This window comes from Acanthopagrus latus, chromosome 12 (assembly GCF_904848185.1).
Source record: "Acanthopagrus latus isolate v.2019 chromosome 12, fAcaLat1.1, whole genome shotgun sequence".
NCBI lineage: Eukaryota > Metazoa > Chordata > Actinopteri > Spariformes > Sparidae > Acanthopagrus > Acanthopagrus latus.
In genome coordinates this window covers 10829087-10856381 of record NC_051050.1, presented here as the reverse complement: position 1 = coordinate 10856381, position 27295 = coordinate 10829087, and the positions used below count along the sequence as shown (strand labels likewise).

The following is a 27295-nucleotide window of genomic DNA, read 5'->3' as shown; positions in this document are numbered from 1 at the left end:
AATTTTAGTTTTGACATATGTAAAGACTTCTACAAAATCTTTATCAAGTAATCCTTAATAACTGACAATTATTAGCCCACCCTGTGTGCAAATCTGTCAAACCATTAAAACATGAAATTCTGTAGCCTATGTTACTTTTGTATGTTACTTTTCAAAATAAAACATTCCGTGTTGACACCAGCACACATCGTGAGGCACGCTGTCTAACATACTGCGCCGTGGCGGACTCAAACCACAACCAGTGGGGACTGCCAGAAGGCGGAGCAAAACCGGGTCGGAGCCGCAACGCAGAGACCCCTATCCAGTGGAAACCGGCCGACTCATTAGCCATTCTAGTGGCTAAAAACAACACACAAAGAAGCTAACGTTAGCATTGGGCTAATACGAGCTACAAACTAGCCAAGTTGGCAAACCTTACATATGTCATGACAATATCAAATCCCCCTGAAACAAAACAAATCATTACCTGTCAAACAGGAAGAGAGCAACCTCTGCATCACTTTTCAGGCCCTTCACATGCCCCAGTTGTCTCCACCGCTCAAATGCCGCACCGATGTTGACTCAGGTCTGACTTCTTTCTTTATCCAGAGCCAATTTCGTCCAGCCATTTCTGCCTTAGGCTTTCTTTTCCTTGCCTTTTTAGAGGGGTAAGCTGTAACAAGTAATGCTGGCTGCATTTTCTCTGCCATTGTAACCAAATGAACATCTTCTCCTGCAACTTGGTATTTCTGCAGAGGAGTGTGCTTAATATTTCCGGCATCAGTGAAACATGACGTGTGCATGCGCGGAGCAGGGATGGACAGAGGGGCGCAGGCAGAATGAGACATGAAGGCATCTGACCAATCCGAGCTATTCGGGCCGAAAAGCATGGATTGGTCAGCTTTTTCTCAGTCCTGCAGCTGCCACAGAGGTCTGATTATTTTCGTTCCTTTTTCTGAATATATAATGTATTGACTACTCTTAGGATAGCGGGACCATTTCACCAAGTATAACGAAATGTGTTTCTGAACAACATTACAGACCCTAGCTTTAAAGGACAACACAATTTTATATTGTTCTACTCTGTTTAGCTATATGTTGCGGACCCTAGATTTAATCAGTGTTTTGGGCGCCTTATTTTCCTCTTGGACATAATATTTATGAGTTTGAATTATTACTTAATTAATATTGTACATATTACAATTCTAAGTTTGAACTTCAGCTCAAAGCTACATAGTGCCCTTTTATTACAAAAAAGGATGGCTCAGTGCCTCTTTCTACTGCGTATTTATGATTACTGCACCTTTTGTCCCACGTTTATCGTTTTTTTCCCCCCTACAATTCATTGTGTGTTTGTATGTTTGATCCCACACACATATACAAACACACACAGGCGTGTAACATGCCATTATCTTCCACAGTGTTGGTAGGGCCTCAAGTCTAATCTGAGCAAGTTGGTCTTGCTGAAGCCAAAACAAACCTCACGTCACAGGCTGCTGTCATTTTACGACCCTCTGGTGCTCAGACGTCAGACCAACAGCTGTAGTTGCTCTGCGCATGCGCTGTGCAGCCGAGGCTCGAAGCCGTCTGCTTTGTTGGGACCATCGATGCTGTGACTTTTCGGCCCTCGTAAGCTACCAATTGCACGGAAACACGGCGGACTTGTAGAGTCGTGGCTGGTTATCAGACATCGTTAACTTCCTCTGCACACTCGGCCGTGTGCGTGTTTCGCTGCGTGGACGACAAAGTGAGGAGCTCCTGTATACAAACAACACGCAGAGAGCTGCTGTTTAAGGTGGCACGTCGGAGATAGCCACAGCGAACAGGAGTCGTCCGTTTTGCTCCCGACGTCCGTGAAGTTCGCCAACTTTCGATGGAAGACAGCACGCGGCTTTGTTAGGAGTCCAACTCCAAAACGTGTCCGTCCGAACATGAGAGAAGAGGACAGGTTGTTGTCAGGAAGGCAGCTCATGGCAAGTGAACGAGGGGGTGAACATCTCTGCCGCTGCTGCTGCTGCTGTCCCTATTTGACAGAGGAGGAAGGAGCTAACCAGAAGGGTGCCCTGAGGCCTCCTGGTCACTGCAGTGAAAACCACTAAAATCACACTTTGGCACGAGGATGGAGACGGTGGGGAAGTTTGAGTTCAGTCGGAAGGACTTGATAGGACATGGCGCTTTTGCTGTCGTCTTCAAAGGCAGGAACCGAGAGGTGGGTATTATCCTCGTCCAATATTTTCATTGCGTGTTTTAAAAAAAGAAAACATATTTAGTCAAATAACTACGAAATTAAACGTCCTGTGTGTGCTTTTAGTGTGTTATTAGTTTGTGATTTGCATTTTATTGGCCGCCTGTATTGTTTGTTTTCATTGTACGGCCTTAAGAGGCCTGGGTGAGCACACAGGATGTTCCCTAAAATGACATACAGTTAATGGTTACAATGCTAAACAAAAGCAAAAAAAAAAAAAGTAGTTTGTAAGTACACACGACACCGTTTTTAAATCCATGGATGGCAACTTTGAGTGGGTCTTTATATTTTGGCTGGGTTATAATGCAGATGATGCGTGCAGATAACGTAGAGCAGCCTTCATATGTGTTTCCATTAGATAGCTGCAAACTGAAACCATTGATGAACGTGTTGGAACATGTCCTGTACCTGGAGGGAAAGCATATAAATTATAACAGCTTCACAGTAATTTGTTTAGACACTGGTGATACAATAGATCACATCTGATGAGACAAAATCAACACGTCTGGGGACATGTTGGCCTTTGTTGATTGGCACGCATATATTTTCTTCCACAGAAACAGAATATGATAGCACATAATGCATCACATTCAAGTAGGTTGTAAAGGAAGAAATTGCACTGATAAAGGACACTGCATTGGGTTTTTATGGGCTGTTCTATAAAACTAACCAGAACTCCTGGCTGATAAGGCTCAGCAGATGATAAGTAATCAGCACCAGATTCCATTTAGAAACCCTTCAAATTAATGGGCAAGAAGGAGGCAAACATAGAGACCATCTGTCATCAAGAGGCAAATATCTATGCATGTAGAACTTTAAAAGAATATCAAAAAATATCAAGCAAATGTGAATAAAAAGCAGTTTTGACACTGTGTTATACGTATTGTGTTGAAAACATCTACTGAGGTAATCATGCTAACCAGCTAACACCGTCTAAGCTCCTGTAAACACTGGCATTACCCTGGTCCCTGAGCTCCCAGTCTGAACTGCTATCTGCATGGCTAACTGGGCTAACTAGCTAACTAGCTAATAGCAGCTACAGCAGTTTTTTTCTGGTTATATGCTAACTCCTATTGGTTCTTTTTAAGTGTAAATTTGAATAATTGCCCATCCTTACATATTGGCAGCTCTATAAAATTAACTAGACCCCCTGGATGAAGTAATCAGGACCAAATCTATTTAGAAATCTTTCCAACCAACTGCATGAAGGAGGAATGCACAGTCAACAATAGTCAACAGTTAAAAGGGTACATGTGACACCTTAAATATAAATTATAATTAATAGACTGCACAGAGACATCTTCAAAATGCACCCAATTTGACATCTACATAGACCATACAAAGGTGCAGTGTAACACATACCCCACTTACTGCATTGCATTTGTTTTTACCATCAAAAAATTAATTTGGATGTAATGTTTTCTTGTAGAAACATGACTGGGAGGTGGCAGTGAAGTGCATAAACAAGAAGAACCTGGCCAAGTCCCAGACACTGTTGGGTAAAGAGATCAAAATACTCAAGGTAAGCCACAGAAAGTTCATGTTTGCAGTTATTAGGTTACTATGTGTTCTAGAAACTTTTAAGGAATACCAAGTAACCGAGTAAGAAACAACCAAGCAGCACTTTCTTTCCACATCCACATTACCCTGCTGGTTTCTTCTATCACTCGATATTTCAAAGTGTTATAATTTATTTATTGCATCACGTGGTTCTGATAATACAACATGTTGTTGTGTTTAATATTTCAGTATCTAGGGCTGGAGAGGAGCCATACTTTTGGGTGAATTCCAGTCTTTCAACATGAGAATGTTATAATGAAAGTAATGTTCCTCCTGCAGACTACAGGGGGCCCCCAGTGGACTGTCATGATGGACAATATACTAATAAAAACAATGATTTTCTCTGTGTTTTCTACAGGAACTGAAACATGAGAACATTGTTGCTTTACTGGACTTTCAGGTATGTAATACTATACTCACTTCACACATGTAAATCAAGCCAGGAGCAGTCTGACTGTGTCGAGGCTTCTGTTTACATACATGATTATCACACCTCTGCTCGTCCCAGTTTTCTCATCAGTCAGTGCTCATAAAGTGGAGCAGATGGGCTGTTGTCTCTTCCACATGACCCACTTCCGGCTAATGCAGCTTGAACAGTTTTGTTTTCCCTACTTGTTAAATGAGGCTTCGCTGCATTGGCCTATTGCAAAAACCATTTAATCTGTGCTCAGGCTCTTTCTCCTCTGCTCTCTCTCATGTACAGCAAATCCTTGTAAAGTTTTAGAAAATATTTCTGTCAAGCTCGGTCGTCATCACCAGTGTTTATATTGTGTCTGCTGTCACATGGGCTGTTCCTGCTGGCCTCCTTGATTTAGGCTTTGTGGGAAGCGTAGCGTCATTATTTTTTACTTGCCTAAAGTATGTCTGAATGCAAACCCTGTGTCAAGGTCGTAGACTAGGTAAAAAGTTCCCGTACAATCAGAGATATACAGTAAACAACAGCTTTAACCTCTTAGCACTAGAAAGATGATGAATTCAAATCTGCAGTCACAGCAGTGTAATCACCTGTAGGGCGAGTAACAAGTCTGTGCGAACACCTGCCAGGTACTTTAAACTGCACAACCTCCTGCCCCTACACAAATACATACATTAACTCACCAGGTGTTCCTTTTGTCTGTTTGGGCCATGACTAACATGCTGCCATCTGGTTAGAATGAAAATCTAATGCAAAGATGAGGGGAATAGCAACACCTGACATGACTAAAAAACTTTACAATAGTAGGAGTTTAATACTGAGCAAGAGCTGCTCAGCTGTTGGAGAAACTCACATTGCTTTTGAGGAATGTTGACATACATCCTGTTGCATCACTGCATCTGGTGTGAGAGTGATGAAAAAACAAAAAAACGTTTCTGGTCTCACCTGTGCTCCCAGTTTTGATGAACTGATGAGCTATTTAACCTTTTCTTCTAACCCTCTAACCTATCCCATATGATAGCTCATATTAGTTTTTTTTTAATGCTTCAGCTTAACTGGTTCTGTCACCACAAACATGACTACAGCTTGTCCTCGTGTGTTGTCAGGACAATCGAGTTTTGTAACTAGGAACACTGCTGGGAAACATCCTGACGCCTCATTAAAAGTATCCAGTGGCTTCATGCTTATGAATATTGACCCTTGAAGAGGGCTTGTAACAAAGTCACACCACTGGAGCAACATGACTGCTCTTTGAAAAGGAAGTAAATGCCTCCATAGCACTGAAATATGGTTAGGGTCTCCATGTAAACCGTAATATTGCTGGAATATTCATTATCATTTGCCATGTAAACATCTTGCCCGAAATATTGTCTTTTTTGCAATAAGAGCAAAACATTGTGGGCATGTAAATGTAACCATTACCAGACCTGGCCATTTGTTTTGATAATTTGAGAAGACCTTTAATTCTCTATCCATATATATTTAAAAAAAAATTGTCAAAGGGCTTAAGTCACCATGCAAAGAAGGTTACAAATAAAGTCATGACCAGTGATGCATAAATGCTGAGCTCTGCTCGCTGCTCAAACATCCCAGCACACTGTAAAATAGCAAATGAGGATTTAACTGCTTTGCCCATGAGCCCAACATCAAAAAGCATAAAACAAGTATTTGCAGCCTACTTTAATGCACTTACTCATGCAGAACTTCAACCTATTCCTCTCTATTATCTTAATACTAGCTCCCAGTGGCACCTCTCTCTGAGCATCTAAGATAGTCTGAGCTGGGCTCTAAGATTACAGGTTTGTTGTTGCACAGCAGCAGACAGTGTAGATGTTCTGAGCAGGGGATCCCACTATGCAGCTCTCTAATTAGGTCAAGAGGAAACAGAAACCAGACCAAACACTGGACACCAGAGAGATGCATTTGGTTTGATTTTCACATTTTATCTGATTGTTTCATCCAAAGAAGTTTGAATGTCAAATAATCGGATTATTCTAGATTGTCTTGGAGTTACAGGCATCCGGCGAAGAGTCAAAGTCAAAGCACCAACAGGTTTAAGTCATGCAACAAGTTCCTCTTTCATAACAGGTTTTGAGCAAGAGCGGAGAGCAGATAGTTCGACCAGAGATGATTATCGAATGTCTTTTTTCAAACGGGAATAACAGAAATTCTCTAATTATAATAAACACTCAACACAACACCAAACTTTCTGTCCGACTGAAGTGCGGTGCTGTAATACTGTGAGTTGAACGCAGCAGAGATGCAGCCTGTTGAAACCAGATGGTTCGCTGGCTGGTCACTTGCTGCCGCTGTCCATCTTCCATAAAGCCAAACACAACCAATTTCAAAAAGCCTGACTCAGCTGAACTGTGGAAAGCAGTCTGGCCTCTGACTGGTGGATTCAACAAGATACCGACACGAGGTCAGAGTGAAAGACTGCACTCATCTGTTGCCGTGAGATAAGAGAGCTTTTTCACGCAGGCCGCACTATGTTTTCCTCTTCAAAACAGGTTGTTGGAGAGAGCACACCAGAGGAAAGAAAGTACATAACAGATGTTAGGAGATCTCTAAACTCATCTGAATTCTGATAAATCGCTGGTCATTTATTGTTTTTTGGTGATGTTGAGCTTATGAGGTAAAGGGTTTAGATGGTTTTTCCATGGGACTTGTTCATTATTTACTGACTGTTTTGATCATGCTGCTGACAGCAGAACCAGTCATCCGTTTCCCTGATTGTTTTTGGCTCAGTATTAATGCAGCAGAGGAGATTCTTTCCTAATTTTTTTCAACAGGTGCATGATACTCAAACGTATTCAAGGTTAACAGCAAAGCAACATTTCATTTAAAAGCCCGTCAGTGCAGGAGTCTGGGATCCAGGTTTACAATGTTATAATTTTTATGTAGTCTACTACCAGGGTTTCCCTAAGAGTGCAGCAACCAAGCAGTATTGCGCACCCACCTACTACTCTAAATGAATTTAGAATAAAGTATAGATCATCAAGCCCTAACCCTTACTAAATGACTATTGCCAGATCTAATGGATGTACTTCAAAATCTAGGAAAAATCATTATCCTGCTGTGCAAAGCTTTGATAGTTGTTGCCTATTTCTTCTTTTCTTCTCTGTTTCTTAATATGTTTCTTTCTTTCACAAAACTGTGAATAACTCTATTTCTCCATACTGAATCACCAGCTTAGCTTGCTCGAACCTGATCGACAAGCAGCAGCACCAGCACCTGTTCCTTCCTGTGTGTGTCACTGACATGTGTTTGTTTACCCTCCACTCTTATCTCTTCTCTGTTTAGGAAACTGCCAGCTCAGTGTACCTGGTAATGGAGGTAAGCTCACTGTGATGTTTGGCTTTGTTTGCTCAGCTCTGTATTGTCTCAGCTCTGACAGGGCCTGGGCTATAATTAGCCGAGTCCTCGGGCATCAAAGGGGGTTGGAGGGTGGGAGGTGGGCACGAATCATCATCCAGCTTGGTTTCCACTGTGGGTTGATTCTGAGAATGATACTTCTGATAAAGAGCGTCAGGTATGACTGGAGTTCCCTGTCATACTCGCTTTTCTTGTTCTGACAACATAATTGCCTGTTTCATTACTTAATGTAATTCATGGTGTATGGTGGTTTCTTTATTCATTTTCCCCAGCTTGATTGTTGTTGTTGTAAAATATCATGTAACATTGTGTTGACGTATTTTGCAGCCAGGCAGAAAGGCTTCAGTATAAAAAACAGGGCTCCTGACTGCTACTTTCAAATTTTGCAACAATTTTTGGAGACAGCGCAACTCCATTTAAAACAAGGAGCACCTACGCATCTTGCAAATACATTTATTTCTTTGTTTTTCATTGATGAAAAAATGGATGCATTGTGCTGTGTGACAGTTTAAGTGGTTTTCAACTTTGCGCTGGTGCTCCTAATATTTTCAGAGAGCACCTAGTGGAAAATAGTTAGTCTAGAGCCTTGCAAAGTTAGCATACTAAAATGGCCAACGTTGTTATTGGCAAACAGATAGTCAAGACAGTCAAACATTCATGGCTTATGTAATTTCCTGGATAATGATTACACAATGTTTGATTTGTTAAGCACTATTCAGAGCATCAGGGTTTCAAAGTACTGAAAGGATATATATATATGATATGCCAGTCCAATAAAACATGAAAATGATAGTTGCTAGTGAAACATGGTATCACAGAAGCAGAACACGTATGAAATTACTGTAGATTGAAAGCAACAGCAGACGCATATCTCTTAACTGGTCCTTTTATTATTATTACCATCACTGTTTTGTGCTTATTTCTGTGTCAGCAAAAGGAAATGACTTGTGAGGCAGCCTTTCAGAGCCTCACCTGTCATAACAAAGCTCGTCCTTCCCCGGGTTCATTCATATTGATGCTGTGAGTGAGAACAAGGGTATAAATCTGGAAACGCTTCAGTCTTCAGCAAATAACTGCTCTGATCTCGTTTACTTTCTAGTCCCTTGATGTCAGACACTTGTTCACTGAAGTTATACATCATTCCTTTTCCTCTCTCTCCCCCACCCTCCCTGTCTCCCTTTCTAATCCCAGTACTGCAATGGAGGCGACCTTGCTGACTACCTACACTGTAAGTAAAACAAGTTTTCAAGAAACTCACAATGTCCAACAATCTTCCATATTTTGATTGAAAACTCTACAAGGAGCAAATAAACACATTTAAAGCACAAAACCAGTGCTCAAAAGCAACATTCAGACACAAGGCAATTCAAAGTGCTTTACTTTGCATAGAGACAAATGAACAGGAAACTGCATTTAAACGACAATAAAAACAAAAGCAAGCAAATTGTTATAGATTAAAGGGCAACGCCACCACTTTAACACATTAAAGTGTGTCTACAGGTCCTGAGCAGTACTATATGTCAAATGAATAGAATTAAACCCTTCGTGGCTCCAGAGGAAGCTGCATGTAATTTGATAAATTTCCTCCATTGATGTTACGCTGTGTTGCTTTGTGGGTAATGTATGCCCCAGATTTTTTAAAAACAATTCACTAGTATGGCTTGCAGAACCAGAGATATCACCTTTTTTATCCACACACTCTCCTTACTTGTTAAAACCTGGTGCCTACTGCTCCTACTACTTCTGTTTTCACATATGCAGTAGTGCTCCAGAAGATCTGTAAACACACTTACATGTGAAAACCCCTCATGTGTTGCCCTTTAAGCAGAAGTTGTGTGTAATTCATTTGGAAGCTGCAATAAACGGTAATCTTTGAAGACCTAGTTTAAATGGGCTGGCAGTTCTCTCAGACCTCAGGTATTCAGGAAGCATAAAAATGAAAAAACCTAACTAAGAGCTATAATTTTTCAGTTCTGCTAGATTTGCCAAGAAGATTGAGAGAGTGCAAACAAAAGGGAACAACTCATCCTAAGGCATCCAGTAAGGTTGCGACTTTGTTTTCGTAGGCCTCCTGTTTGACTGCAGGAAGTAGGCTTTTATCCACAGCCCTAAAGACAGAGACAGATTTGGTGCTTTATGAACTGTGACTTGAAATAGACAGAGACATACAGTGTTATAAAACCACAGAAACTTCTGTTGCTGTTATCTTCTTTCTGAACCCATCATATGTGAGGCATACATCATATACATACAGTACACCAGAGAATCATGATGGTAAAATACAGTCAAAAGTTCTGTCCTGGAATGCCACATTTCATAAATTACAGGGCTTTCAATACCTAGGGAATTATTGTGTCAGTATGGGCAGGGTGGGAAATAAGATGTCAGCCGCCCACTAGCTGTTTGCCAACAATTAAAGCTGTAGCTTAATAGAGGACCTATGCTAAAAATAGTCTCTACATGCATGGTTAAAAAAGTTCCACATGTATTTTTGGATCAACTGCCCACTGTGGTTAATAAATAAACCTTTTTTTTCCTGGCCCAAGTGGAGTCTGAGCCTTGCTTTGAAAAAATCGGTTGGAAGGAGGGTGGAGTTAGAGAGAAATTCAAGACAAGGGAGGGACTGTCACATAGAACCATACTGTACCACCAAGAGGGAAGGGAGGTGATTGGAGGGAAGGAAGGGGCATGGAGCAGGAGGTGTCAGTGGGGTGATGTGAGACAACTGAGAGAAAAAATAAAGAGCATGCAGATATTATTTAGAGGTAAATTCAGATGTTTGGTGTAATATGGTCTGACTCCAGGATGTGTCAGGAGAACTAGTGCGCTCTGCATAGATGTAAAAATACATGAAAAAGGGCCACTCAGTCCCTATAAATCTGCTATCCCTCCACCTTCAATCCTGCATCAGTTGTTAATTTCACATTCACTGCACAGCTCAGCACTGCCTGTACACCAAGTTTATTAATCATTATTTACATCCCCCTTCCCCCACTGCAGCCAAAGGAACGCTAAGCGAGGACACCATTCGGGTTTTCCTGCAGCAGATTGCAGGAGCCATGAGGGTCCTACAGGCCAAAGGCATAATCCACAGGGACCTCAAACCACAGAACATCCTGCTCTCCTACCCACCAGGACGCAAGTCGCACTCCAACAACACCTGCATCAAGATTGGTAGGTGTTGATGGTGTGAGAGTGAGCAAGCATGTTTGCATTTAATCATCAGTTTTTTGTTGTTGCCTTTCAGCTGCATGGGAATGTCAGTGCTGTAACAGTGAAAATATTTCGCACTTTGGGAAAACTTAATAATAATCATCATCAATAAATGGTTGATTTATAGTTATAGCAACTTTAATTACTGTTAACAAACAATGAAATCCCTAATAAACCATTTATTAAAGGTCCAACATGTAAGAATTGACTACATAGATGCTGTTAGCCAGTTAGCTTAGTTAGCCATGCAGCTAGCAGGCTGGACTGGGAGGTCAGAGAACCGGAGGGGTATTGGTTTTATACTGCAGGAGCACAGGAGCTTTATAATGAGGTGGGTCCAGACTAGCTAGTTTGCCTTTTGGCTTCAGTAGGCTGTAACTAAGCAACATAATACATCACGTCATAATATCAGAAATGTTACTTCTTCTCCCAAACTTCTGAATGTTTACAACAAAAATTCTTACATATTGCAGCTTTGTGTGCAGTAAAAGCAAAGCGAAAACACCTCAACAGTACACACACAAGACCACAGCTTTCAAGTGTATGTCAAAATTTAAATGGAAAGCAAGAAACCCTCAACATGAGCAGAAAACTAATTGAATATCATTAGGCAGCACATGAAAATCCCTACACCGTAATCAAGCTCTTCACACACACTTTTACTGCTTTAGGAGCGGATAATGATTTCCCCGAGGTCATTTATTACTGTAGGATTTTTGGTTTAAACTCGTTAGAGGAAATTAGAATTAGATTAAATACAGAATTTGACATTTTCCCACAGCAGTATTGGTAGTCCTCCTGTAATAAAACACTGTTGGAACAAATGCCAAGAAAGACAAATCCTCCTCAGATTAATGATACATGATGCGCGTGTCTCGTCAGTTAAGTTTTTCACTGATTTTACCCAAAAGACGTTGGTGTAACAACAAATAATCACCATAATAAGTGTCATGACCAACCACAGAGACACACACTCCCTGTGTGTGTTGTTGAGCTGTTTAGAAACTGCTAATCCTTAAACCCATTAATTCCTGTCCGTCTGGTGAGAGTTGATTGCCGAGTGGGAGTGAAGTCTGAGAGCTCATGTCAGTCCCACAGTAGCTGCTGAACGTTATTAGCCTCGTGGCTCTGGGAGCTCAGTCACACTGACAAATAAACACACACTTGTCAGACCTACGTAGACACAGATACTGACACACAAGCACATTCAAAGTGGCACAAGGAGAACTTAGAGGTTATTGTATTGGCTTGTGTGCTGTGCTGAAAGAATATTAGGTAATATTTATTTAGATGATGTTCTAAAATTCAACAAAATGAGTACGATAATGAGCAAAATCAGTATATTATGAGTGATCAATGATTTTTTTTGACTGTGCTTGTAATTACCATAAATTGAAGTTGTTTGCTTTGGATAACTGGGCTAAATAACATAAATATATATATGTATTTTTTTTGTGTGTGTTCCGAGCACCGAATGTAACCCATCCCCCTTTTAATTGCTCTTCTTCTCTAATGCCCCCTACCTTCCTTTGCTCTCTCACTTCCTCCCTCCACAGCGGACTTTGGCTTTGCCAGGTACCTTCAGAATAACATGATGGCGGCAACACTCTGTGGGTCCCCTATGTACATGGTAAGTGCTTTTTTGAAATAGGTTTTAATAGATATGAGGAAACATACAGATGAGTGACAAATGAAAGGAAAATCTTATTAATTAATGGCTGTCGAAACATGACAAATGCAGAAGCTTTCATACAGGATACGAGGGGTCACTGAATGGTTTGATGATGATGATGAAGATGATGTGAATCGATTGATCGCAGATGGGAGAATCAGGAGTTTTATGTTGGCTTGTCCTATGTCACCCATCTGTATGTGCCAGCATACTCAATAATGTTTTTAACTGGTTGTTAAATCCAAATTAAATTCAGATTTGTTGAAATGTTTTCATGCAAGGTTAACAGAGTCCGTTATTAGCAGAGAAAGTGTTGTTCGCTAGTTCTATTAATTTTACAGTGTTTGCTGAATACTCTCTAAAACAAATCAGCATGGGCAAAAATAACTTAATCATCTCATTAATCGGCCACCAGAGAGTTCAAGTGAAGTGTTATGACCTGTCTGGTTCTTTACTAGGCTCCGGAGGTCATTATGTCCCAAAACTATGATGCCAAGGCTGACCTGTGGAGTATAGGAACCATCGTGTTTCAGTGCCTGACTGGGAAGGCTCCTTTTCAGGTAAACACAAGACATTCACAGGTGATGTTTTCTTGTACCAGCTTCACACTCACAGTTGCCTTCACTATAATTTATGGATGGACTAACAACTACTAGAGCTACTTTCTCTTTGCCACAGTGTAGCACTGCAATACTCCTTTTGCCCTACAATCCTCATCTCTCTCTTGACTTAATAATATGATGAAAGGCAGCTTCTTGTGTTAAGGTTGTGTGACATTATTTTGGAGCTTATTTAGATTTTGATGTTTGCTGTTTTGCCATATTTCAGAATATGTGAGCAATCACAAATGTAATTTTGCTCAAGACACTAAGATTGAAGCAAATATTTTAACTTTGTTAGAGTGATGGAAAACACACATGCTGTAATTTTAAAAAAAGCACCAAAATGAGGTGCATTAACGTAAAACGTGTTCCTTTGACATGTTCACATTCTTATTCAGTAAATGCAGGTCATTCTGCTTGTTGAGAGTATCCAGACAGGCTGCGTCGTCTTACCAGATCATATGAAAGATGAGTAGTTTAACTTGGCTGACTTGATGCTGTGAAAGATGAAACGCATATCTTCTTCCAAGCTACTTTATCTAAACTGGTCTGGCAGCATTTCTGTAACTTAGTCACTTCACTGTTTGTTTCACTGACAGGCATATAAAAAACATGTCATCATGTGTTATCACACATGTCATTAACAGGGCATGTTTGGGATCAGTCTTGCGCTATGACAGCTTACTGTGCTTTGACTCCGCGTGTATATTTGCAGACAGTGTTTGCATAATTTCAACCATTATAGCTAGGGTTGGGCAATGTCTGCCCAGTTGGCATATGACGATGATGTCTACAGTGAAACATTATGATGGACGATGACATTGTTGTTTACGACTTTGAGTCAGCATGCCCCCCTCAGTGTTGCTGTAAGGCAGCAGTTGCATATTAGCTTGCCGCAGTTTCCCACTGGAAACTATCCCCCTTTACCACCGACATATATCCCTATGCCAGGTTTAAAAGTGCCCTCGTCTTGGCCCCACATGGCTGTAACTCAGCTCGGCTCAGCCTCAAATTCATAAAACAGACTAGCATCCGACTAGCCCAGGAAGCCAAGCTAAGAAAACTGAGTATAAAAACTGCATATCTGAGAGAAACAGCGGCTTGCAGGAAAAGAAACACTGCTGCCACATATTTAAGTAAGCGTCTTGTGATCACCTAACTGAGCTTGTTTAACAAGAAAATTATTGTGCTGAATTATGCTTTCTGGTGGTGAGCCTTTTGAATCGCAGTGTTAGGGTGGTCATGGATTAGTAGTCAATAGCTGTTGTGGTTGGGCCAATGAACGATACCATTGTCCATCAGCCCAAAACTAATCATAACTATTTTAAACTATTTTTTGTCGTCTTTAGGCCAGCAGTCCTCAGGATCTCCGGCTGTTCTACGAAAAGAACAAGACTCTCAGCCCCAAGTAAGAAGTTACACTGAGATGACAAATGATGTGATTCATGTTATTACACATCTTCTAACAAAAGAAAACATAGCTATAGTCAAAACAAGGTCAGGTCATATTTCTCCATTTTGTAATAGATTTGGATGAGAAGAAATGAGAAACTGAACTGAGTTTCAGAATAGAATATCCAGTGAAAAGTAAAGGTCAGACCCAAAGAAACATATCTTAGTGTTGCCATGGTGCTGTTAAAATCATTTACCAAAAGAATTCAGCTAGAGAGATGCTTCCCATACCAGCTGGGCAGTTAAAACAGTTGAACAGCAGTTATTCACAACATTGTTTGAAGTGAACGAATCCCAGACAGCCTGTTGTTTTTCAGCACAATGTCTCTACATTTTTTACATTTAACTTTCTCACAGCTGACTGATGAAAGCCTTTTTTAAAAGCCACCCTCTCAGAAATGTTTAAAAACACACCAACTATGAAAGACAACATATAATTTTGAAAAGATTACCATTCATTTAACTTTCTGTTGGGAAACACACATACATCATTTCTTGGTTCCAGTAAACCAAAGTGTATCTAAAGGTCTTGCTGCATCTGTAGTTCTCTGTTGTATTATTTCAACCTTTAATGAAGGTATTTCAGTGCACATCAGCACACACTGATTGTGGTTTTACTTGTTGGCAGCATCCCCAGAGAGACTTCAAGCCATTTAAGACACCTGCTACTGGGTCTGCTGCAGCGCAACCACAAGGACCGCATGGACTTTGGTTAGTTAACATTTTACAGTTTATTATGTGGTGTTAATAAACACCTACACCTATACTCACGTCCCCACATTATACTATTGTTTGCCTTTTGCTAAGAAGTGTTACGTAAAGGAAGAAGACCAAGAGAGAAAAGATTATGTTGGCCTGTGTCTATGCACAGGTGATGCATAGATTGTTATTCTAAGAAATGTTCTGTTTCACTGCCTCTTCCTAATTACATTTTGTCATGTATTGGTAGATGAGTTCTTTTGTCATCCCTTCCTGGAGGCCAGCTCATCCATGAAAAAGAGTAAGTAAGAATAAATCATACACTTCTTAGTTTGGATGGATAATTGTCTGTAATGCATCAATGTTATCTTCAAAAAGGGCTAGGCTTTGCATCGATATTGCATCGTTATAGTGATATGTGACTTTGTTTTATCCTCAATTCTGGATATTGTGATATGACATAAGTGTTTTCTTTTCCTGCTTTTAGGCAGCATTACAGTAAAGTGGTGTCATTTTCTGAATTTACAGGACTATCCTTGTTCTGTTACTTTCCTTTACAGAGTTTGTCCTGATACCCACATCATGTTGACTATTGATCAAAAATCCCACTGCGTTCATATTTTGTGAAAGTTGCAATAGTTGTATAATATTGACACAATATCGATATTGAGGTACTTGGTAAACAGACAAACGTCTTAACATTCATGAAGTGCTGATGAGGAGATTTCAAAATACCAAGATGTGTGTGTATCACGCTATATATGGCCTCAAAATATTGCAGTATTTGTTTGAGGCCATATCGACCATACTGACATACCTCAACATAATTCTGCACAGAAATAATGTCAAGAATTTTATTCCATCTAAAAATAGAGCCAGCCACAAGTAGTATGATCTTAATAGAAAAAAATAAGTATCTCTTGTCAGCAAAGCACTGTAGAGATGACTCTGAGTTTTTCTTGTAAACAAACAAAGTTTATGTTTACATTCAGTGTCTCTCACCAAACCACATGCTTGGGTTATCTAACAAATGTGTTGCATTTTGTAACAGCAACTCCTACTGTGTCTATGACCTGCTTCCCAAGCTCTGCATCAGCCAGCTCATGTAGCAGCTCCTCCACCTCTCACCTTGCCTCACCACCGGTTTGTTCATTATTCCTGTTATTTCTATTGTTTCTCTGTCTGCACCTGATTAACGAGGCTGGGCTTTTGTCTGTTGGCTCTTTTTATCATGTTGTCCATGCTTTCTTTCTTTGTTTTTATACTATGTATTCTTTCTCTGTTCCTGCAGCAATCTCTTGCTGAGGTTCAGCATTTGCGTGCCAAAGCTCTGGCCTCACCTACCCAGGAAGCCACTGGTTTTCTCCTCAAGGACTCGTCTGGAGGGGGCGGCAGCAGCAAGAACTCATCCTCCTGTGACACAGATGACTTTGTCATTGTGCCTCCTCACTTCACCAGTAAGAAAGCAAAGGGTCCTTACCTAAATGACAATTGCAGCTGTGTGTAATTATAGCCATTGCTCCACCTTAATGGAACTACTGCTGAAATATTTGATGTTATGTTTTAATTTTTCTAAAGACTATAGACTACCTTTTATGAAGCATTTCAAAGGAGCTATTCTCCATCAGGACATTTGAAATGTGTCTTTCCTATCAATCAATGTTTATTATTCATGTAATAGAATATAACATACTCTTGATAATGCCAATTTCACTTCCCACTGATTTCATCTGATTTCGTGTTCCTGCTTTTCCGCAGGTGAGCTCACATGTGAGAGTAAAGTGCTGCCGGACAGCCTGATGAACAGCGGGTAAGTAGAAGCAAAGATTGGCACTATCACAGATCACATATTCGTAAATGATTTACTATAAAAGTGAGAGCTTAAGCTATCTTCCTTTCCAAATAATTAAGTCCTGATGATGTCTCTTCCCTCTTTATTCAGCTCTCTTCTGGCTTCTGCTGGTCTTTGTAGTCAAGCCAAAACGCCGCCACACTCACCTTCCTACAGTGGGTCTCCAAGTCCCATCAGGTAACAGCAGAAAGATAAATGCTTTGTTGTGTTGATACATGTGTTACTGTGAAGCTCAGAGAGAACAACATTGTGAGCAATCTAGCAGCACTGCAGAGGCAAGTTGTAGTGACTCAGTGTCTGCTGCTGCCCGCTGACAGTGACAGCAGCTTGGGCAGTAAGATTGACGACTTTAGGCAGTCAGTGTCAGTTGCAGAAAAAGGTACTTCATATGGATGGGGATCATGACATTATTCAGATTTTACGTATCAGACATTGGTTGTAAAGAAATTGAGGACAAACTTGGATCCTCTGCCACATTGTATGTGATGAAGTACTGTATGATATATCCATGTTGCTCTCATAACAATTAAATCAATCAAAAAAAGCTATTACAAATTATTTCATTAATCATCTGGCAATGAGAAACAAATTGACAACTATAGAGGGTCAAACTACTCACCATAGTACTAATATTACTATAATTGAAGTCTTTTAATAACTTGAGGTTATGTAATCCATGCATCTCATTTGTTTTCTTTAGGTGAAAATTGCTGTACAAGTTTGGCAGGATTATCAGTAACAGAACATCTCTTCTCCAAAATATTTGGTGTTCTTGTTGAATGTGTCAGACCTCTCTGTCTCCACACTCTAACTCCGCGGTTGGCACTCTGTGTTCTTCTCGCCGTTGTTGGCAGGCCCAGTGAGTTCCCTGGAGGTAGCTATGGAAACCATGGTCAGTCATTGCCTATCCCAGTTCCCACTCAGCTACAGAACTACCAGCGCATGGAGCAGAACCTCCATCCCAGCAAACAGGATGGCTCACCACGGTTTGTATTCACAAACACTCACATACACATGTTCCGACTGCTGCATGATGTATGACTACATTTCTTGACTTGACTGCAGTACTTGGGAACTTATATGTTATAACTATGTTATTATTAGGCTGTCGACACCAGTGCGTCGATGCAGTAGTGGAAGCTTGCTGGGCTTTGCTCGGACTGGGCCTTCACCACCCTACGGGCAGGGAGCAGTCACCCCCAATCGCAGACTTTCACTGGGAGGCGCCAGACCCTTCCAGCTCTCCCCTCAAGGTAGCTCAGGCTCCTATTTGCTTTGTATACCATACTTTATGTACTAAAGTTTTTAGCAAATACTTGACTGAAATGAGCGTCCGGCATCCAGTTTTGTGCAAGTGTCATCCAAGTGATCTGAAATTCAATTCTGAGGTTGTTCTGTAAATGGTTTTCTAATAAATAATAAATACAGCAGTTTCTGGTCAACCCATATCAACTTCTGCCTCTCATTCTCAACTGCTGGTTGCTCACACTTACTTCTGTTCGAAGACCTGCCCACTCCAGGTTCAGATGTAGATAATTTAGTTTGTTGAATAGATACAGATAATGGTGTTATCAGTCATACTGATCCCTAGTATTTACATCTTGAAATGAATTTGGGTGATGTAGCAGGATGTGGAGCTAACTGGTTGTTGGCTTTTAGGTGTCCTGACCACCATTTTCTGTAGTCATCGCAATAAATTTTTTGACTTTTAGTTGGACAAAATAAGAAATGTGGGCAATAACGGGACTGTTTTCACTCTTTTACTCCCTACACGGTGAATTAGTCAAGTAATTGTTAGCTGCAGACTGAAAGGTTGATTGACCTGTTCTAAGAAGTCAAAGAGAGAAATAAGGATGTGGTTAACATTTGCAATGTCTCTCTCTGAGTCATCCTTGGCTAGAGTTTTGAAAGTTATGAAGTTCTGAAAAAAAAAAACTGACTTCCTACGTGAACAGTCTCCTCCCAGCACCATTTGCTCTCAATTCCTCTGAGCTTCATGCTGCCACAGTTCCTTCACTGTCTAAATGTGCCACCGACAGGGTAGTGGAGGAGTTAGACAGGACTTGTCCATCTTCCCTGCCATGCCACCTGCTGTGTTAAGACAGAAATATTCTGACTGTCTGACATCTCCACAGCTCCTCACCACGCTGAAGCCCGGCCTGCTTCTCATCAGCACCCACAGGCGACAGGACTGGGCACACGGCTCCACAGTGCCCCCTGTTTGCTAGAGTGTGCCAGTGGCGGTGTCAGGCAAAAGATCAGGAAGCAGCACTCGGACCCAGTGGTGGCCCCCTCGACAGGCCTGATGACCGTCCGCCCGCTGCACTCCTCCCCCAGACTCAGCGAGCTAATGCAGCGTAGCCCCCTTCCGACCATCCTGGGCTCCCCTTCCAGGGTGAGTCAGCTGATGTGCATGTGTGTGTGTTCTCTTTAGATACACAGAACAAGAAAAGACTACCAAGCAGTTTAAATAAAAGTCCTGGCGCCGCTCTCCTTTCCCTCTTGTCTCCCTCATCAGACCATACCTCCATTTGAATTCCCCAAGCCTCCCAGCTCTCCGAACCTCGTGACCTTCCTGACACAGCAGGGTTTGGTCATCGGCTCCCCTTGCAGCAGGACTGCCCCAGCAGAGCCCAGAGAGCCGGGACAGCAAGCACCTACACATGTCACCCAACCTGCACACTGCATCCACAGACGGAGTGATGATACCAAGGGCTTTGGAAGGTTAGATTGTTGTTTCTGTTGTCCTGTTCTGTTTGTTTATGGTTACCACACTGCAGCTAGCAGGTAAAAAGTGTATAAACGAATGAAGGCAACTAGTAAAATTGTATATTAACAAGGATGTTGCCTTATTCAGAACACTTTTCCTTCCTTTCATGTCCTCTTCTCTGTGCCTCTGTTTCCTCTCTCTTTGCTGCAGGTCTCAGAGTGCTGGTCGTCTGTCTGACATGCTGCTGATGGCTGCTTTTGGACCAGGCGGACCTGCCGGTGAAAGAGGCAGCACAGAGAACCTGACCTCTGAAAAAGCCATAGACATAACAGGTAGGAACGTCTGTGGATGAACATATGTATGTAGTTTTGGATTTCGGTGTATGTATGTAGCTCATTCCAACAAATGACAGGCCTACATAAAGGTCCTTTATTGTAGTTGCAGGTCTAGGTGCTATAAAATTACTTTTAATGAATTGTAGTATTGCACACAGCCTACATACTACAAACTGTATCTTCAAAAGAGCTGCCAGGACTTCCGTAAGGTTGTGATGTCACAAGTATACAGTCACTGCTCTCTGCCATGTCCTCAGCATGGCCATGGTAGCAAAAACCACAGCAGTGACACAAGGGCGGTGCTTGCTCAGGCCTGTGAGAGCTAACCAATCAGAGCAGATTGAATTCTTAGTCCGAGGGTGTGCTCCAAGAGACAGGCCCCTGAACTGGGAATTCAGACAGAGGGTGAATAGAGGCACTGCAGTAATGGACAGTATGAGAAAAAAATGTTTTTTAATATAAGAGCATGTAAACATATTGTAGTAGGCACCTAAAATAAAAGTCTGAACCTGATACTTTGCATGAAATGGGACCTTTGAAGATCAGATGCATATGATTTCCCAGCACTCTCCCCTAACACCCTTTGCTCTTTTTTGCACTCTAGTGCCCCCTTGCGGTGGGGGAGGCCTCGCTCCCGGCTCCTGCAGCCCAGCACAGGTGGTGTTCACCGTGGGCTCTCCTCCAAGTGGCAGCACCCCACCTCATACCTCCAGACAGAGGAAATACTCAGGTAGTGTACACACACCCTCATACAACTACATAGCTTGTTTGCAGTCACAGGACAACACTAGTATTACTCTCTGCACTGAATGCAACCTGTAGCACTGCAAGGCCCTTTTCTTTCATTTTCGATGATGTGGAAACCTAACTTGAATGTCATGGAGGTAAGCATAAAACATATTTTCACCTGGCTGTGGTTAAATTTAGGAAGTCATAACCCAAATGATTGGTTTACTGAACACGCAATTTTCCAGTGTTTTGATTGCCACTTAAAGAAAAAGATTTTTGTATTTCCTGTTGGATGATGCTCATTAACCAGAAAGCATGGACGATAAGAGTTAATTCCAAAAACAAAAAGCAGCACAGTTGGTAGATTTTGTTATTTATTGTATAGCCATAAAAATGCTTGGAGTAAAGAGTTAAGCGCATGAATATTCAATAAATGTTTTCTATCTGTTTCTCTGACTCCTGCAGGCTCGTTCACTTCAGTCAGCCCCGCAGGCTCCTTCACAAGCCGTTACCCCCAGACAGGCATCTATCTGGATGGCTTTGAGGCTCCTTCTAGTCCTCGCTACAGTTTCACTGATCCAATCACAGCCAACATGGGCGGTCCTGTGACCTTCGAGGCTCCCGAGCTGCCTGAGGAGACACTGATGGAGGTAAGAGGCTGGTGTTATACACAGCTCTGGATAGTATTTTAAAAAGGGGAGTCCCCTTAGGTCCTGCACATTCTATTTATATTTCTCAGCAACAACTCCATATCTTGTATAGATGAATCAGGGTTTCATTTTCACACAATCTTGGAATGAAGAATCCCTCCAGAGAGTGTGGAGTGTGAGAAAAAAGAAAAAAAGAGAGCATGGTGTTGTTGAAGTGTCTTTTAAGTCATTGTGGCAAAATAGCCTCAGGTGAAATCTCAGAGTGGAATAATGAAATGTACTGAATGACCTGTCTCCTGTTAATGTGGACGGAATGCAAAATCGCATCTCTGTTTAATATTCTACCACTCAACCACCACCTGTCTCTGTCGAAGTGCAGCAAGAGCACACAGACACCGTGCAACGCCTGCGCTTCACGTTGGATTTCGCCCGCTGTCTGATGGAGGTGGCTGGAGCCCGTGGGGCCACGGTGGTGGGGGAGCAGGGGGAAGTTTCTCATCCCTCCATACTTCAGCCGCAGAGCCTGGTAGCAGATCAGATAAGCTCGCTGAGCCGAGAGTGGAGGTAAGGCCATATCAGATGTGGCTGTGAGCAAAGATGCTGTTTATCCAGTTTGAGTAGAACATGACTTCAGAGTGGATCTCTTGCCTGTGCACAAGGAAAGTCACAATTTAAATTCTGATATGAAAATAGAACAAATTGAGCTTTCAGAGTAGATTGTGAAACCAAAAGTAGGATTGTGGATTCTCCCATGAAACCCCCCACTGCAACTTGCATGTGTCCAAAGAAAAACACACTCCCAAGCAACATAGCTAGCTTACTTGTAGCCTGCAGCTACATTTCTCAGTAGACACAAAAATGCTGAGTGTAGCTCAAAAGCAGCAGAGATGTAGGGTCAGTTTTCTTTTTCACAGATCCTTTATTCATATTCTTCTTTTGGAAGAGGGTTCACTCATGAGGGAAGAACTGAACTGACACTGCCAGAGATCCATTATTGATTTGTCTGGGTAGAGGGTTTAATCTGGACAGATTTGAGACACCAAACTTGGCAACAAGCTGAATTTCTGTCTTCTTAAAATAGAGGGTGTGGTGTTAAATGGGAAACACTTTGGTCTCATCTCTGCTAAACACATCTATTATACCATCTGTCCTCTCAGTCATGCAGAACAGCTGGTTCTCTACCTCAAGGCTGCAGAACTCTTGTCCACGGCGTTACACACAGCCATGGAGCGAGTGAAACAGGGCAAACTCTACCCATCTGCTACAGTCAAACAAGGTAGGATCCATTTCATCTGTGTGGTGGATAGCCTTGTTAAAGTGAATGGAAAAAAAATGATCATAACCAGTTGCACAATGAAATTAAAGTACATTCTTTCAAATGTTCTGTCAACACACAGTGGTGAGGAGGCTGAACGAGCTGTACAAATCCAGTGTGGCATCCTGTCGCTCACTCAGCACCCGTCTGGAGCGCTTCTTTTCCAGGAAGCACCGTCTAATGGACCAAATCACCTCCATCACAGCTGAGCGGTTGCTGTTCAGCCACACTGTGCAGATGGTAAGCCAGAGGAAAAAATAGATAGCTGCAGAGCAGAGAGGTAGACAAGGGTTACTGACCAGCAGACCACAGCTTAACCATTTAGATACTGTGTGTATGGACATCCAGTGAATTTTCCTTGCATTTATTGCAAATTTAAGTACATGCATTTGGAAAATACTCATCCTATCTCCCTCCAGCGCTATCGTTAAACCTAGGCTTTGAGAAGTTGCTCCCAAAGTATTGCTTTATGATCACAGGAACAGTGAAGACACAAAAGTAATTGGATTCTACTTAGAGTTTTTGTTACAACCCTGGCTCTCAGGTTGAAACAAAAGACAGGAGACACACAGAGCTCTGAGACTATTTCAGTATTTATTTGAATAAACAACCCAAGAGGAACATAATGTGGGTGTGTGTTGCATCAAATGTAGTGTGTGTGTGTGTGTGCGCATTTCTATTTGTATTTAAGGCAGCAAACACCAAACCACAGCAGGTTGTAGGCCATAGCAGCAGTCAGCTGCTCAGCCACCAGAGAGAGAGCAAGCAGACTGACTGAGGCAGCATTTTATCAGTGAAGCCACACCCTAAGGTGTGATCTGCTTAGGACGGCCCACTGCTTCCTGGCTCTCCTGGAAGGCACTGAGAAGCGAAACAGACGCTCAACAGGGATGTCACAGTTTTGTATAAATGTATTTGTATATTCACTCAGGATAGAGTTACTACCGAGAGGCAAGTGAGAAAAGCAAATTTTGATGATCCATTTGCTAATGGCAGAAATTACACGTGCGCTTAAGAGGAGGTGAAGGAAAAAGGTATTTCAGGATAATCTTTCTCCCTTAATGATCTTTTTTTCATCTGTGAAACACTTGGGGTGGTAGTGGGGACCATTTTGCTTGGTAATCATTCTTTGTTACTGTTTTCGTTCTTCACCTGTGAAAAAAAGTGTTATGTGCTAATGAGCCGTTAGCTATACCTTGTGTTTAATGTGCATGGAGAAATTAAAACTAGTCTGGAGGAAACATGAATGCTTTTAGTCATGTTTAGTGAGGTAGTGAGACTATCCCAGCAGCATTATATTTATATTTTAACCATCACACATGTATTATCTTCAACATCCTGCTGTCCTCTCAGGTCCAAGCTGCTGCGCTGGACGAGATGTTTCACCAAGGGGAAGCATCCGCCCTGCGCTACCAAAAAGCTCTGCTGCTGATGGAGGGTCTGTCTCTGCTGCTCACTGAACAGGACGACATCGTCAGTGTTGGCAAATGTAAGCACATCTGTCAGGTCATCTCACGTCTTCATGGTTTGGTGTGGGATGGTTCTCTAGCTAAAAATCATCATATATGATAATATATCATAATGATATATACAAAACAATTTGCTACTTTGTCATCTTTAATCCTTTTCTTATGTCCGTGTGTGTGCAGGTAAGGAGTGCATTGAACGTCGTCTCACAGCTTTGCAGTCAGGGCTCTGTGTCTGAGAGTCCTTCACTGCTTTGTGGAGTGGATATGATGTCAGTCATTTTCACGCTGCACATTACCAACAAACCACATCTGCGCCTACATCTCATGGTCTTCACTTAGAAATGCTTTAAGGTTTCACAAGAAAAACCACAAGGCCTCTGGGTTTGAGCTGTCTAAATGGCTTGCCGTTCATCTCAAGTTTTTGGACAGTGGCAGTGACTTCCCCCAACATTAAACTTGAACCGATGTTGGACACGGAGCACTTGTGCTGTGAAAGAATGTCTGCGCTCTCATCCATATGAGAGGACTTTGCCCCTGGCAATAAAAATAGTGTTTTGTTTTTTATTGCCAAGAAGAAGCTTCCCTTCACTAGGCGTAACACATGCAGGAGCAATTATTGCCAAGTAGTCGCACACCCACAGAAAGTGCTTATCTTTACATAAACAGATAGCAGTTTGTTGGGCAAATATTCATGCTACAGATTTGCATTGGGCAACTCATTACACAAAATGTTTTACCAAGTAGCTGGAGGGAAAGTACAGTATCAGCTGTACAGCTTCATACGGAAAGGATGTGGGCTGATGAAGACCGGAAATGGCCGAGTATCATTCTCATCAAATGTATGTTTGTCTTTGCTTTGCTTGGTTTATTTGTTCTGTTTTTTATCTTATTTTTACTTGCTTGCTGAAGGGAAGTATGAGTAGCAATGCTACACTTGGTGGCCGGAAGTGCATGTAAGCACTATTACAAAACTGTTGCCAAAATGATTTTTAAAAATGTAGTTATGTTTTTGTGTTTGGTTATTTTTTAGATTCACTGTAGATGAGGTTACTATGCTGGTTTGGACACTTTACTGATTCTATACTTGCTTAACATCAAAAAAATCACATTCCACCACTGAAGCAAAGATGGAATAGGGTTTCAGTTTTTTAAAATGGTGGTGGATCCAGAAAACACTCTCCACTACACCAGTGCTACATGCAGAATACAGCTTTTAATCCAAGAGGGACTGAAACTGGTCCGTAAACATTCATGATCACAATCATGCTAAAGATGCTGCACTGTTTTCTTCAGGTGTACAGAGGCTTAAATGCTGCTGTTGCTGGTAATTTCCCCACACAGTTCCACATTCTGTCCGTCTGTATGTTATCAATCAACCGTGTCGGAGTTTAGCAAGTATAATCAAATATGAATGTCGGGGCTGACAGGAGAGAAGGAGTGATATATTAGCCAAGTGTTAGCTAACTCACATTTAGACTTGCCCCGGGGCTAACGTCTGAATGTTTTTGCACTGTTGAAGTACTGTAGAGAACGATCTTGAGCGGAACATGCTGAATATGTAGAGTTTTTGTAGATAGGTTTGCATATTTAGAGAGTTTGACTTCCTTTTATTAGTTGTGTTATAGTTCCAGTCGAAAGTATGTTAGATTTAAGAATGCTGACACAGAGATGGTATAAGCTATGAAACCTTAGAAAGATTTCTTTAAGAAGATAAAGGAAACGAAAAAAAAATCACTTTACGCTGAGAACTGATGTGCATCGATTGTGTTGTGTTCTATTTCAAGGTAGTGGCGATTGTGTTTGATTTTGAAGAGTGTCTTGTTGATTTGGAGTGCTAGTTGAAAATGTGTGCTTTACCTGAAATATTTATGTATTGTTGATATTGACCTTAGCCATAAATCCCAACTGGATACCTTTGCTCCCCTAAATTGTCAGCAAATAGGAACGATCAGCTTCTACTTCTGGTTCTGGTTCCTTTCCGAGGGAAGTTTGTGTGCATGCTTGCATATGTGAAGTGATGTTTCACTTATTAACAGACGGTGGTACCAATGCTCTGTAACGAGATGTGAATGATATGATGTTGACTCCAGTTGATGTGGGTGGGTGTTTTAGGATCCCACTCTTATGACATATAAAAGGGTTTCCCTGGGTATGACCCAGGCCTAGTACTAAGTTTTTCATCCCCACAGTGTAATCTCCCCTGCCTTTTTGTCAAAGTGCATATTTTTAGAATAAGTTGTTGATGTATGCTGAGGGTTGAAGGTGGTGTACGCTGATATTATGAAGCCAATATAGTAGCACTGTCAGCAGAATGGGACGGAGGAAAGGTTTTTTCTCAGTCAAGATTTCTCTAAATATACGTTCAGTGTATTTGCTTTGTGGCCTTTTTGTATTTTGTCACAGACTTTTTCTCAAATTTTCGTAGCGTTTATAAATTTTGAGTGTACATTCCTAATATTAGCTCATCCACATGCTCTCCTGTCTCTCTCATGACGTCTTACCTTTTAAAGACCGATGCATGTGTCACTTTTTATTGTTACCCACAATCATTGCAATCGGCCATCCTAAAGTCAAAAGCACCAGAAAGATCAGCTGTACAGCAGTTGAAATATTTAAGGAGTGAGCAGGTTGGTGTTGGAGAGAGATTCTGCTGTGTGCATCCCCATAATCGATCTGTCATTGATTTGGATTCTTTTTGTATGCTTAATGAGAACATACCAGAATGTTTTTCATTTTGTCTTTTTCACCTGACTTATTCTGTATGACCTGTATATATTGTAAATTAAGTTATTGTTATTATGTATATGATGCTGCAGGCATGGAGAGAAGAGTACCACACCACCTATACATTTCCAAAGAATAGGCCTTCTTCTGCTGATCTTCCATATTGTCTCTTACTGTTTGCAAAAGCATTTCAGTGTTATCATATCTATGACAAACACACTATCTCATTGTCCCTGTGTGTGATGTAACATTTACTGTTTGAGAGTTGCAATATGAATAAAGTCAAAGGAAAAGGGTCA

General features: G+C 41.5%; 1 protein-coding gene across 1 annotated transcript; it reads left to right on the top strand.

Annotated features, from left to right (window-relative positions):
* Window positions 1-772: 772 nt before the first annotated feature.
* ulk1b (unc-51 like autophagy activating kinase 1) lies at window positions 773-27295 on the top strand. Its single transcript, XM_037116803.1, has 28 exons — window positions 773-910; window positions 1401-2188; window positions 3654-3746; window positions 4143-4184; window positions 7503-7535; window positions 8766-8802; window positions 10575-10748; window positions 12344-12417; window positions 12918-13019; window positions 14411-14469; window positions 15142-15224; window positions 15463-15513; window positions 16264-16355; window positions 16504-16669; window positions 16971-17022; window positions 17155-17241; window positions 17919-18050; window positions 18169-18317; window positions 19200-19459; window positions 19583-19788; window positions 19985-20106; window positions 20714-20839; window positions 21304-21488; window positions 21868-22052; window positions 22646-22764; window positions 22886-23043; window positions 24157-24292; window positions 24453-27295. Exons 2-28 carry the CDS (start codon window positions 2099-2101, stop codon window positions 24506-24508), a joined length of 3069 nt encoding a protein of 1022 aa, XP_036972698.1. The 5' UTR covers window positions 773-910; window positions 1401-2098; the 3' UTR covers window positions 24509-27295.